The sequence below is a fragment of the Microcaecilia unicolor genome, chromosome 7 (assembly GCF_901765095.1).
Source record: "Microcaecilia unicolor chromosome 7, aMicUni1.1, whole genome shotgun sequence".
Classification (NCBI taxonomy): Eukaryota; Metazoa; Chordata; class Amphibia; order Gymnophiona; family Siphonopidae; genus Microcaecilia; species Microcaecilia unicolor.
Window position 1 is genome coordinate 223638367 of NC_044037.1, and position 13204 is coordinate 223651570.

At 44.4% G+C, this 13204-nt stretch overlaps 1 protein-coding gene across 2 annotated transcripts in view; it reads left to right on the forward strand.

Annotated features, from left to right (window-relative positions):
- The first annotated feature begins 2443 nt into the window (after positions 1-2443).
- Positions 2444-13204, forward strand: part of CHRNA1 (cholinergic receptor nicotinic alpha 1 subunit) — a 60446-nt gene continuing 49685 nt past the window's right edge. The window contains exon 1 of one of the 2 annotated variants that reach the window (XM_030209956.1): positions 2444-2570. In XM_030209956.1, coding sequence (XP_030065816.1) covers positions 2528-2570 — 43 coding nt within the window. In that variant the 5' untranslated portion in view covers positions 2444-2527. The remainder of the gene's footprint in view (positions 2571-13204) is intronic. The other variant, XM_030209957.1, reaches the window with a different exon arrangement.

Below are 13204 nucleotides of genomic sequence, written 5' to 3' on the forward strand. Positions count from 1 at the left end.
TTTAGGCACGAGGATTTCCATCAGCTGAACTCTGGTGTAAATCCCTGCACCTACATTAGGCATGGATCCCCTACATTCTGTAATAGTGCACTCATCTGTAGTGAATGCTCCTGACCCACCCATGCCCCTCCCATGGCCATGCCCCCTTTTCAGTTGTGCACTAAAGAATTTGCTCATGCATCTTTATAGAATAGTGCTTAGCATGATGTGTGCAAAAATTGATTCTTGGCGCTCGTTACTCAATTAAATTGGGTGCACATGAAATTTTAAATGCCATTTATAGATCTCCCCTGATTGTCACTGTTATAAAGAGTGCCGCTGCCTATCTAGATAGTGCCGCTGAATATATGTGTTCTTTTATTACTGCTGCAGCCAGCATTTTAAAAGCTAGTTCTCCATCATGGCTCAGTATTTGAATTGCGCATTCTTTGTCTCATGGACTGCTGAATTCTTGCAACTGCTTTATGTAGTTTTGTACCACTGAAACTCCATTATGTCCTTTAGTAAACTTTTTTTTAATTCAAAATAACATTCTGGGTTTGGAGACTTATTATTGAGAGACTGAAAAAGTGATCCCCTTTGCCTCTGCGGCATAAGCTACTCCCCATGTAAGAATCCTGATAATCAGGGCTACAGAAAATTCTGTCCAGGCTCTGCAACAGCTCAATGTGGCCTCTTGCCTCTTACAGGGAGGTCCAGAGCCAGGAGTTTTATTTTTTATGGAATTCTTGGTATTAATATTTAGCATATTTACTGAGGGGCCCTTTTTACTAAGGCACCTAAAATTAGAACTACTGCCCAGTTACCACGTATGCCAGGCGGTAATTCAAAGTTTTACTCATGTCCAACATGCACGTTGGAAAATATTTTTTAAATTTTCTGCCGCACGGCGCTAACCGAGCGGTAATCAGCAGTGTACGTGTGCTGATGATTACTGCCTGGTTAACACGTGAGACATTACCACTAAGTCAATGGGTGGCGGTAAGGTCTCAGACCCAAAATGGACACACGTCAATTTTTATTTTGCCACGCATTCATTTTCGGCCAAACAAAAAGGCCTTTTTTGCAGGCGTGCTGAAAATGGACCTGCACGCGTCCAAACACGTGCCTACCATTTTTCTGCATGCCTTAGTAAAAGGACCCCACAATCCCCTATTATGAGTTTCAGTGCAAGCCACTGATGTTAAGATTTTACTGCCCTTTTTCCCCTCAAATTTGAATATGGTCTTAGAATGTAATGAAATGAAATACAATAACAGAAAGTGTAGCTAACAAATCTTTGGGCTGTCCATTACTGCGAACAAGTGATTTTACTAGTGTTCCAGAAAACGAAATTCTCTTAAAATACATTTTGTTGCACTGCTGTCTCTGGATATTTCAAAAGCTTATGGAAAATAATAACAATATAACATCTACTGGACAAACACAGCTACACTATGAAGACATATTGGAATACAACAGGACAATAGTAATAATTAAGGGGCCCTTATATTAAGAGTCGACCCCCCCCCCTCCTGCCGCCAAGTTGCCGTCGCCTACCTTTGCTGGTGGGGGACCCCAACCCCCACCAGCCGAGGTCCTCTTCTTGTTGTATGTTCTTCACGTTGTACGTGCAGGACGTCAGACTCAGAAACAGAACGAAGCCTTGTGCCGGAAGAAGAGGACCTCGGCTGGCGGGGGTTGGGGTCCCCCGCTAGCAAAGGTAGGCAACGGCGGGTTGGTGGCGGGAGGGGGGTCGAGAGGGTCGTCGGCAAGGGGGGACAAAGTTGGTGGTGGCGGTGGGGGGGGTCAGCAGTGCCGAGGGGGGCTAAAATGTGCCCCCTCACCTTGGGCTCTGGACCCCCTCCCACCGAAGTCTGGCTACACACCTGGATCAAAGCCCCCGAGCTCCTGAAACAATGCGCTCGCGGGCTCTGAACGCAACTAGCATGCAAAACAGGGCTCTTAGCACAAGTAGCATACAAATGCATGCTAAACCTAATTATCCCCAATGATCAGCGACCAACGTTGTATGCGTATAGGCACCTAAGCATCTTAGTAAAAGGGCCCCTAAGTGCTTCAGTGTGTAAGTACAAGGGGGTGTGGACATGGGAGGGGCATGAGTGAGTCATGGGTGTGTCCAAACCACACCCAGAACATGCCCACTTAAAATCTTTGCTTCCCCTTGCATAGACACATGTGAATAGTGGCATTGTAAAATTGGTATTTACACGTGTATCATTTATACCTGTAAATGCTGCTGTTTACATGTGCTGCTGCTGTGCAGCTGTTCTAAAATGACCTCCTCACTATAGCTACAAGCAAATATCTTTCCCAGCTTTAGCTGTAGCGAAATCATGAATCATGTCATCGTAATCCATAGCCAAAAATATTTCACCTTATGCCATTCAGAGTTAGGCCCTTCCTTCCCCACTAATCCAACCCTGCTCCTACCAGTGCAGCAGGAAGCAGTGGAGTGACTTTTCACACTGCAGTCTGCTCCTCTAAGCCAAGTCTACCGTGAACTGGGTGACTGAGCAGTGAGGAAATGCATTGGTATTTTATCTCCGTACCTATCTTCATTTTCTCAGGTAACACTGTTTATATTTATTGACTTCTCTCCATTTCCATGGGACAAGTTGTGTGCTAATTATCTCAGGCTCAGCTATATAGTTTTATAATTTGATATAGCAAAATGAAAAATCAGAAGCACCATATTGTACTCTGTGGTTTTACTACTTTTTCTAGTTATCAGAGCTCAAATTGGTTTCTGGCATGTAAAGACATGTAAATGTGCTATAGAATTCCAGATGTTTAAAAGAAGTTTGCTAGAGATTCATTCGCATTACAGGCCTTTAAATCAAATGTACCTTCATTTACAATATGCATGCATTGTAGCATACAAGGAAGAAACTGCAGTGAATTGTGTTTCTAAGAACATCATCAGGACCAAATTTAAAAATTATACTAAGGAGAAAAGTCTTACAACAGAAATGATTCCCAAGGGACGGAACTTGGGGAACTTTAAAAGGATGTTTTCTTTTAACAGTAGATCGTATATTGACTGTGGAATTCAATGTGATACAAATGATTGACAGAAACATATGTTATGTTATTAATACTACTAATTCTAGAGACACCAAGCCTCTTATTTACGTGCATTTACCAGAAGCAGAAAGTCGATGAAACCTTGGTATGAAATGCTTTGAAGCGATTTAAAAGTTTTTCTTTGAAGAAGTCAATCATTACACAAGTTTTACTAGCTTGTTAGCAGGCAAAAATAATTTTTTTTTCTTGCATTATTTAAATCGCAGAAGTCAGTGTGACTTCTAAACTCTGAAGATCTTGACTGGCTGAAATACCACACCGAATACCATTCCCTAAAACGTCCGGCCAAGGGCAATCGGAGGACATGGCTATGACACATAATGCCCTGAAATGTTTTAGAAACTATTTTGAATGTGGTAAAAGTCTCTGGGCTAGACAGGTGGCAGAAAATGGTTAACATGGGAAGAAAGGTAGCTGGGAATGTAGACTGATGGCAACAGAGCTTTACTAGAGGCGAGTTCTGATTAAACAGATGAAAGCTGCTGGGTTCTCCCTCAAAAATAAAAACGGAAAAATGTTTAAAAATCTGAACTTGCTTAAGGGCCCTGTTTACTAAAAATTGGGTGTCTCTAGCATTAGCGCGTACTAATTTTTAGCACACACTAAAAACACTAGTGCACCTAAGTTAATACAATGAGCCTTAAATTTGAGATGACTGGGTGTCATACTGGACTGAGAAAATAGATACAGTTTTCCCATAATCCATATTTATTGTGACTTGGCAAAAGGGAAAAACAATTCTTTTCAAATTCAGCAATGCAGTAGTTTATTGAACACATCTTATATTCTGTATTATCTCAGATATTCTAAGAAGATTACAGAAATCCAAGCATAATATCATAAACATAACAAATACAAACATCACAAACTAATGATAAATATAAAAACGCTGCATTGCATAGTGCAAAGAAATCAGTGATTTCATTAGATGATGCATTGTAATTGAAATGGTGAATATACATAGGGCTGTTCTTGTATAAATATATGCACTGTTTTACAATATCTGTGGGGGGGTTAAGATAATATGTATTTATTTATTTATTTATTTATTTATTCCATTTATTAATCACCTAATATTCCCACAAGCTCTAGGTCAGTGGTTCCCAGTGGGGTTACATCATTAGTGGATGAGGTCATAGGCAGAGGGCTGCTTCCCCTCCCTCTAGATTTTCACTGTGATCTGTGCCAGTACTGGCACTCACCACAGGACCTGTGAGTCAGTAAATATTCACAGGCTCTGCCTCTTCTCCCATATGGTCTTCTTGTTAAACTAGAAACCCATGCAAACTGCTGGGGTCTATGACTATACACAGACACACAGGGCTAACTGCTGCTACTGTTGCCACCACTGTTGCCCCTGCTATCTTCATGCTTGGATGAGTGAGGGAGGAGCAGCTGGATGAAGTGGGTTCACAGGAATTTTTAATTATTAAAATGGGGTCATATTGGCTAAAAGGTCATTTATGTTTAAAATTATAAAATATAAAATCATATACAAGTTCTAAAACATAATCACAATAAAACAAACATCTATAATAATGACAACATAAAACAGTATAATACATTGCACAAACCATAATAAACTCACAGAGATAGCAGCCAAATGATCAAACCCCATTCCAGTATAGAGGACTAAGTCTCTCCAGCATCAACAGCCTCCCATACTTCCTTACTTCCTACCTGCCTTCTCATTTCTGATTAAACAACCATGCTTGTGTGTATTGCCTGAAATGAAGAAAGTCCTGAATAAATTATCAGGCTCATTTTCGAAAGAGATGGACGTCCAAAAAGTGACATAAATCGGCATTTGAACGTCCATCTCACAGAAACTTCGAAATCGGTATAATCAAAACCTCATTTTGGGTGTCTTTCTCCGAAGTCCATCAGAAGGACTTCCAAATCTCAAGCGAGCGTATCAGGCAGGAATTGGGCGTTCCTAAGACTTGGACGTCTTTGAGCCATAATGGAACAAAGCAAAGACATCCAGGACTAAAACGTGGACATTTTGAGCCACACCTGTTTTTAATACGAATAAGGCACAAAAAGGTGCCGCAAATGACCAGATGTCCACTGAAGGGAATCAGGGATGACCTCCCCTTACTCCCCCAGTGGTCACTAACCCCCTCCCACTCCCAAAAAGTGTGTTGAAGAACATTACTTGCCAGCCTCAGATGTCATACTCAAGTGCATTACAGCAGCATGCAGGTCCCTGGAGTAGTTTAGTAGTAGGTGCAGTGCACTTCAGACAGGTGGACCCAGGCCCATACCCCCACTACCTGTTACACTTATGGAGGAAACTGCGAGCCCTCCAAAACCCACCAGAAACCCACTGTACCCATATATAGGTGCCCCCTTCACCCGTAAGGGCTATGGTAGTGGTGTACAGTTGGGGGTAGTGGGTTTTGAGGGGCTCATCACACAAGGTAAGGGAGCAATGGTCAGATGTGTACCTGGGAGCTTTTTATGAAATTCTCTGAAGTGCCTCTTAGGGTGCCCAATTGCTGTCCTGGGATGTCAGGGGGACCAATTTACTAAGGGAAAGGGAAGGGAAATGGGACTTGATATACCGCCTTTCTGTGGTATTTTGCAACTACATTTAAAGCGGTTTACATATATACAGGTACTTATTTTGTACCTGGGGCAATGGAGGGTTAAGTGACTTGCCCACCACAGTCACAAGGAGCTGCAGTGGGAATCGAACCCAGTTCCCAAGGATGAAAGTCCACTGCACTAACCACTAGGTTACTCCTCCATGCTGGCTCCTCCCACGTCCCAATGGCTTGACTTTGGACATTTTAGACTTGGACATTTTTGGTTTTGAAAATGGCCGAAAATCAAAGACGTCCAAATTGCAAAACATCCAAATCACAGGACGTCCATGGTATTTTCGAACACAAAAGATGGACATTCATCTTTTTCAAAAATGATCTTCTCGGTTCGGAATTTGGACGTCTTTGTAAAACATCCAAATTCAGACTTAGACATTTCTTTCGAAAAATGCCCCTCCACATCTCAGTTAATAAATTCCAACTTTTGGACTTGCTTACATATTTATATGTTGGAACCATCAACAATTATCTTTGCTCCGAAAATAACAATATCCCTGGAACATACCTGTGCAGTTTCTTTTTTAAATAGCATGAAGACTCAAAAAAATTTTAAAGTTAAGGCTAAAACTTCAAACTCCACTCTTGCTTCTATTGACAGCCTCTCAGGCTTATTTTCGAAAGTGGTCACCGGGCATCTTCCGACATAAATCAGGAAATGGCCGGTGATCTCTCAAAAGCGGCAAAATCCGTATAATCGAAAGCTGCTTTTTTTGACAGCATTGCCGCTTTCCAGTCGCTGAGCCGGCGAAAGTTCAAGGGGGCGTGTTGGCGGTGTAGCGAAGGCGGGGCATGGGCAGGCATGGGCGTGGCTAACATATGGCCGGCTTTTGCGGATAATGGAAAAAAAAGCGGCGTTAAGCAGTATTTCACCGGGTTTACTTGGTCCTTTTAGTTTCACGACCAAGTCTCAAAAAGGTGCCCCAACTCACCAGATGACCACCGGAGGGAATGGGGAATGACCTCCCCATAATCCCCCAGTGGTCACCAACCCCCTCCCACACTAAAAAAAAATAAAAACCTTTTTTGCCAGTCTGTATGCCAGCCTCAAATGATATACCCAGCTCCCTGACAGCAGTATGCAAGTCCCTGGAGCAATTTTTAATGGGTGCAGTGCACTTCAGGCAGGCAGACCCAGGCCCATCCCCCCTACCTGTTACACTTGTGGTGGTAAGTGTTGAGCCCTCCAACCCCCCCCCCAAAACCCACTGTACCCACATGTAGGTGCCCCCCTTCACCCATAAGGACTATGGTAGTGGTGTAGAGTTGTGGGGAGTGGGCTTTGGGGGGGGATTTGGGGGCTCAGCATCCAAGGTAAGGGAGCTATGCACCTGGGAGGTATTTGTATATTTTAAAAATTTTTAGAAGTGCCCCCTAGGGTGCCCGGTTGCTGTCCTGGCATGTCAGGGGGACCAGTGCACTACAAATGCTGGCTCCTCCCATGACCAAATGCCTTGGATTTCGCCGGATTTGAGATCGCCGGCATTTTTTCCCATTATCGCTGAAAAAAAAAAAATGGCCATCTCAAACCTGGCGAACTCTGGCATTTGGCCGGGCTAAACCGTATTATTGAAAAAAAAGATGGCCGGCCATCTTTTTCGATAATACGGTTCCGCGCCAGCTGTTGCACCGCCACCAATATATTTCGCCAGCGATCTATTTCACCGGCGACATTTGATTATGCCCCTCTATGTAACTCACATACTGCCAAGAAATGTGATCAAGTCTTTGAGGGCCCAGCAAAATCCAAGCCACGATATTCTGCACCAACTGTAGTCTAAGATGGCAAATCTACAAAGTTGTGCCAATCTATAAAGTTGTGCCAATTCTACAACAGTGTTAAGGCTTGTCTAACCCATTATAGAATGCTAATGCAAAGCACCTTGGCGTACCGATATCTAGATGTGACTGTTTACTCCATGTCAATGGCAGATGTTAGTTGCTGCACACACAACTCATAGTATTCTATAACGTGTGCGTGTCACTAGGCGGAATGTCCATAACATGCCCATGATCCGCCCACAGGTATGGCCTATTTGCAGTTGCGTGCTAAGTGGCATGTGTACCATGTTTACAGAATAGTGCCTACCACTTACACATGTATTTGCCAATTAAGAGCACAAATCCCATATGTAGTATTCTGTAAACATTAGCATGCAGCTGGCATCTTAATTCAGGCATGCCTTATAGAATTGCCCTTTAATTGTGTTTTTCTTAACCCCATCAATAATGCAGTCTCCCAGTTACAGAGTATGAATGACTGTAGTTAAATATAGTATTCTCAATCTAATTAAGGACACAGATTATGAATAATCCATCTTGATTAGATGTTTTCTAGTGCTCCACAGGACTGCTTCTGTTTATTGTGTTTCTGCTATTCTGTGTCGCTTTCTGTTGGCTTACCCTGTTTTTCAGTAGTACCTCTGGAAAAACCTGGAATAAATCAGGTCCAAATTGTGTTTTATCACCATTCCACAATGGTTCTCAACCCTGTCCTTGGGACCCACCTGTAGCCCAAAGAAAAGCAGAACACACGTCTTCATATGATAAATAGGCTTTATTTGTGCCATTCTGTAAAATGTCCCGATGTGGCCACGTTTTGCCTCACTATAGAGGCTGTGTCAGGGGCTAAAACAGCAATTGCAGTCCCAAAGGACACAAACCTGCAATAGAGCTAAAATCCAATGAAGGCAGCAACAGTCAGCCTTGCAGCTCGCAGGATAGATAGAAACATAGCAACCATCTCTCTCATTCAAGAGAACTCTGTGTTAGCCCCTGACACAGATCCATGTGTTCTGCTCTTCTTTGGACTACTTTCTGCACTGCAGAACATTTTGTTCCTCTTCCTGTGTTTCTTCTTGGGACCCACCTGGCCAGGTTCTTTGCATATTTACAATAAATACGGGAAAGTAGTGCATGCACATATATCTCGAATATTCACTTTGGATATTTTGAAAAACTGACTGGCTTGGTGGGTCTACAGGGCCAAGTTGAGATCCACTGTTCTACAAAAATCAACTCAAAAATCTACTTTAGAAGCACACAGGATTCACGGGCACCAAAACATTTCAGAATGATGCTATTTAGCAGCACTTATATTTATCTTTATTACAAAACCATGTATATCACTATCCTTTAAAACATCAGAGCGGTTTACATCAACAATCAAATCAGAAGTGGTAGGTAGAAGACAGAGAGAGAGAGAGAGAGAGGGGAAAAGAAAAGGTTGCCTGGGGTCTTACCAAGAACCAACACATCCAACACAATGGAGGCACTCACCCCTCAAACACATGGGAGAAGTGGTAGGCATTAAGACCTGTTTTAATCTACTTAGAGGGCTCTCCAGATATTTACTGTAGGTATAAAGTTCCAAAGTAATCGGACTAATATGTAGAAAACAGCATTATGGCTACTTTCATGATGTGCTCTAGCTGGTGGTGGAACAAATAGATTATCATCCTAGTACTACAGTACACAGGATGGAGTATAGGGAATCAAAACATTAAACAGAGTCACAAGCTGGCCAGTCTGTATAGATTAAAAACAAGCACAAGTAATTGAAACTTAATTCCATAAGCCACCAATAACCAATGATTCTCCTTAACAAAAGAAGAAACATAATCCACTAATCTGAGATTCTGTAGTAGATGAATGACCATGTTCTGAATGAGTTAAAGTCTCTGGAGGAAAGATTGTTGAATACCATTATAAAGAGCATTGCAATAATCCAAGCAACTACTTACCTGGATATGAGTTAATGTAAGCAGTACATCTTTGTGCAAAAAAAATGCATAAAAACAGGCTTTAACAAGAGTCACAATCTATAAATCAAAAGTAAAACCAAAACAAAAAATGGATCTCAAAATCTGAAGAGATTTAAGTCAGTTCCTGCCAGTCTATGCTTGAAGCTACATTTGGAATGAATTGCCACTCAGTAACGCACAGAACACTGCACATTTTCTGGGATTAAGTTTAAGATGGTATGTATCAAGCCAGTGAACAATCTAAGATAGGCAATGATTCAATAGTTTCACATCAGTTGCTTTAGGATCCATGAAGTAAATTAATTGCATACCATATGCATATAAAATGGACTGTCAATGACTGAATAAGTATAGCTGGGGGTCACGTGATGGCAGCAGAATAGCAGACACCTACAAGCTCGGCTCCACTCCCTCATTCCAATAAACGCCCTTCTTATGGCACCCCCGCGGTGAATTTTTCAACCAAACATTGACCCAAAAACGCTAGAATTCGGGGGGGGGGACTCGTTTGACAACAAATTGACGGTGGAAGAAGCCGGGAAAGGTTTTTATGCCGATTAAAGCGGCTCACTCAGGCAGGGAGCAGGCTGCAGGGAACGCACACAAGATGACGACCCAGCAGTGGGATCCTCTGATGCCACAGGCCAATGACGATACTATCCAACTCTCAATGCGAAACATGTCACAACTCTTAGATGACAAACTTCCCAAGCTACATGTTGCTATAGATGAGCTGAAAGACTCAGTGGCTGGCCAGGCGGCACCCATACAACAAGCGGAAGAACGTATCTCCGCCCATAAGGATCGTGTGCAAGCGATGGAGGAAAAAATAGGAATGCTGGAGACACAGAATGCGCATCCAGTAGAACAGGTGGAGAACCAAGAGAACCGGGCAAGGCGAAACAACCTGCGAATAGTTGGCCTCCTTGAAGCTATAAAAGAATTGGACCTGCTAGAAATCACAGAAAAATGGCTGCCAGAGGCGGTAGGGCTCCCTTTGGAGGCAGACCCAATCCACGTGGAGAGTGTGCACCGGGTAGGGACTCTGAGAGAGGAATCAGACAGACCACGCCCAGTCATAGTTCGCTACCTAAACTATGCTACTAAAGCCAGGATATTGGAACTGTACAAATGCACAGGCAATTTGGATTACAAAGGTTCTAAAATACTTCTGTTTCAAGACTTTTCGCCACATGTCTCAGAGCAGCGAAGGGTGTTGGCGCCCTTCTGCTCTCAACTCTTCAGCAGAGGTATCGTTTGCTTTCCAGTACCCGGCGAGGGTGAGACTGCTCCATAACAACCGAAACCTAACTTTCACAGCAGCTGCAGAGCTCCGGGCATTCATAGAGAAGTTGCCTCCATGTGAGTGAGAGTCCAGGCCTGTGGCAGAGTAAAGTGCTGTGAGTTCAGGCCGTGACAGAGGTATTTTCCTAAAGACAGATCGCTTATGGGAGTCCCTGGTCAAATGTTGGACATTTGTTGTTGTTCATTGGAACCAGGGCCGCTGAGAGGGGGGGGGCAGGGGGGAGAAAATTCCCTGGGCCCGGGCCTCCAAGGGGGCCCCAGCGCCAGGATCAAGCCACCGGTGCTGCAGTTCCCGGTCTCACCTGCCTGCCTCCTCGGCTCCGGGCCCCCTGCATTTGAAGTGGCAGTCACAGATCGCCTCCCTTCGGGCCTTCCCTCCCTGTGTCCTGCCCTCGCTGAAACCGGAAGTTACATCAGACGAGGGCGGGACACAGGGAGGGAAGGCCAAAAGAGAGGCGATCTGCGACTGCCGCCTTGAATGCAGGGGGCCCGGAGCCGTGGAGGCAGGCAGGTGAGACCATGGACTGCAGCAGTGGGGGGAGCGATGGGGGGGGTGGCAGCGGCGGGGGGAGCGACAGGGGGCAGCAGCGGCAGGGGGGCGGAGGCGGGCCGGCCTTGCCCCGGGCCCGGTCTAGTCTCTAGGTGGCCCTGATTGGAACTATAGTAAGGGACTTATGTTTGTTGGTGAGACACCCTTTATGACAGGGGGACTGTACTGTAACTGCTTAGTATTCTCTGGACGGGAAGGAGGGGGGCGGGGAGGGAGCAGGGAAGCTATAGCAGTGAAACAGGTTGGAGGGGCTTGGGTCAGAGGGGAGAAGGGGGGTGGTGGAGGGAGAGGAGAGATGAGAGGATGGGGTGGGGAAATGTTTTTGTGGGCGATTGCATATGCGTGGGTGATTGAGTGTGTGGGGGCAACTGGAGGATGTGTATGGGGTTTGAGAGGAGGGGGGTTCCATGTGAGGGGTGAGGAAGTTGTGGTGGATGGTTGGAGAGAGGGAGAGGGGGAGATTGATAAGTTTTTGGTTTGGTTCTGGGATTTAGGGGGGGAAGGGAGAGACTCCACCACGCTCTTGAAAATGCTGAAGCTTAGTTCTGTCTCGAGAGAGGGCTTGCCCTACACGGGCGGGGGCAGCGCAGCTGGGACGCTGTCCCTAGCCTCTGAAATGGCTGGCTTGCACCATCACAATAGACCGCTATTAGAGTGGTGGAATGGGTGACCTACGAATTGCCAAACTAAACATGAATGGAATACACTCTCCTGTAAAATGCACCAAGATCCTGAATAATGTCAAACATTCTCATGTGGAGGTCTTACTCTTGCAGGAAACCCATTTAACTCAACATGAACAGGCTAAATTGAAAAGAGATTGGGTTGGAGAGCTGGCATCTGCATTTTACAATGGTAGGCAGAGGGGGGGTGGCAATTCTGATCCATAAGAAATTGGACCACCTATGTGGTTTGGATAGGGGAACTGCAAGGGAAAAAAATAGCTATTTGCTCTGTTTATGCCCCCAATGTTTACTCACACAGTTTCTTCTCCAAACTGATAGCTTTGTTGGCATGAGTATCCACTGATAGTGGGAGGAGACTTTAATATCATGGCTGACCCACTAATTGACTGCAGCCCCCCAAAGAAAGGCCCAAAGACCAAAAGGCATGGGGAGTAAAACTTTTAATGCAAGAACTGAATCTCCTTAATATCTGGAGGGTACTTCACCCGGACGAATGCAATTTCACCATCTTCTTTCAGGTTCATAAAGTGCAGGCATGGCTGGATTGCATATTAATCTCCCAACCTTCCCTATCATTAGCCAGGGAAGCAGATATAGAGGATGGGATGGTTTCTGACCACAGCATGATATGGGTGGTGATGGGTCTTTCCCCTAGGAGACAACCAGGAGGATGAAGGATGAATCCTTCCCTCTATCTAGATGATGAATTTAAGAGTTTTTTAGGAGAAGATTGGAAGCACTATTTAGAGGAGAATGATCCAGATGAGGTGGACCGCGTGGTATATTGGGAGGCAGGGAAAGCGGTTCTTAGAGGTAAGATAATTGAATATAGCTCCAGGAAGCGCAAAACACAAGAGCGGGAATTACTGGCTCTTCAAGACAATTGCATTCCATCAGGGCATTATTGATGAGGGACGGCCCAGAGCAGGTTCGGCAGCAGTATATGGATACCAGGCACAAGAACAATCTACTACAAATCAGAGAGCCATTAAGGATATACAATTATACAAATACCAGCTACGTAGGTGGGGAAACAAAGCGTGACGACTTCTAGCTACACTGATTCGCACCAGAGCCCCTAGGCAAGTGATTACTAAAATTAGGAGCAAAGCCGGCATATTAACAACCAAAGAGAAGGACATACAAGAGGCCTTTGTTGATTTTTATAGCTCCTTATACGACAAAGGTCGTTGTGACGTGGAGAAA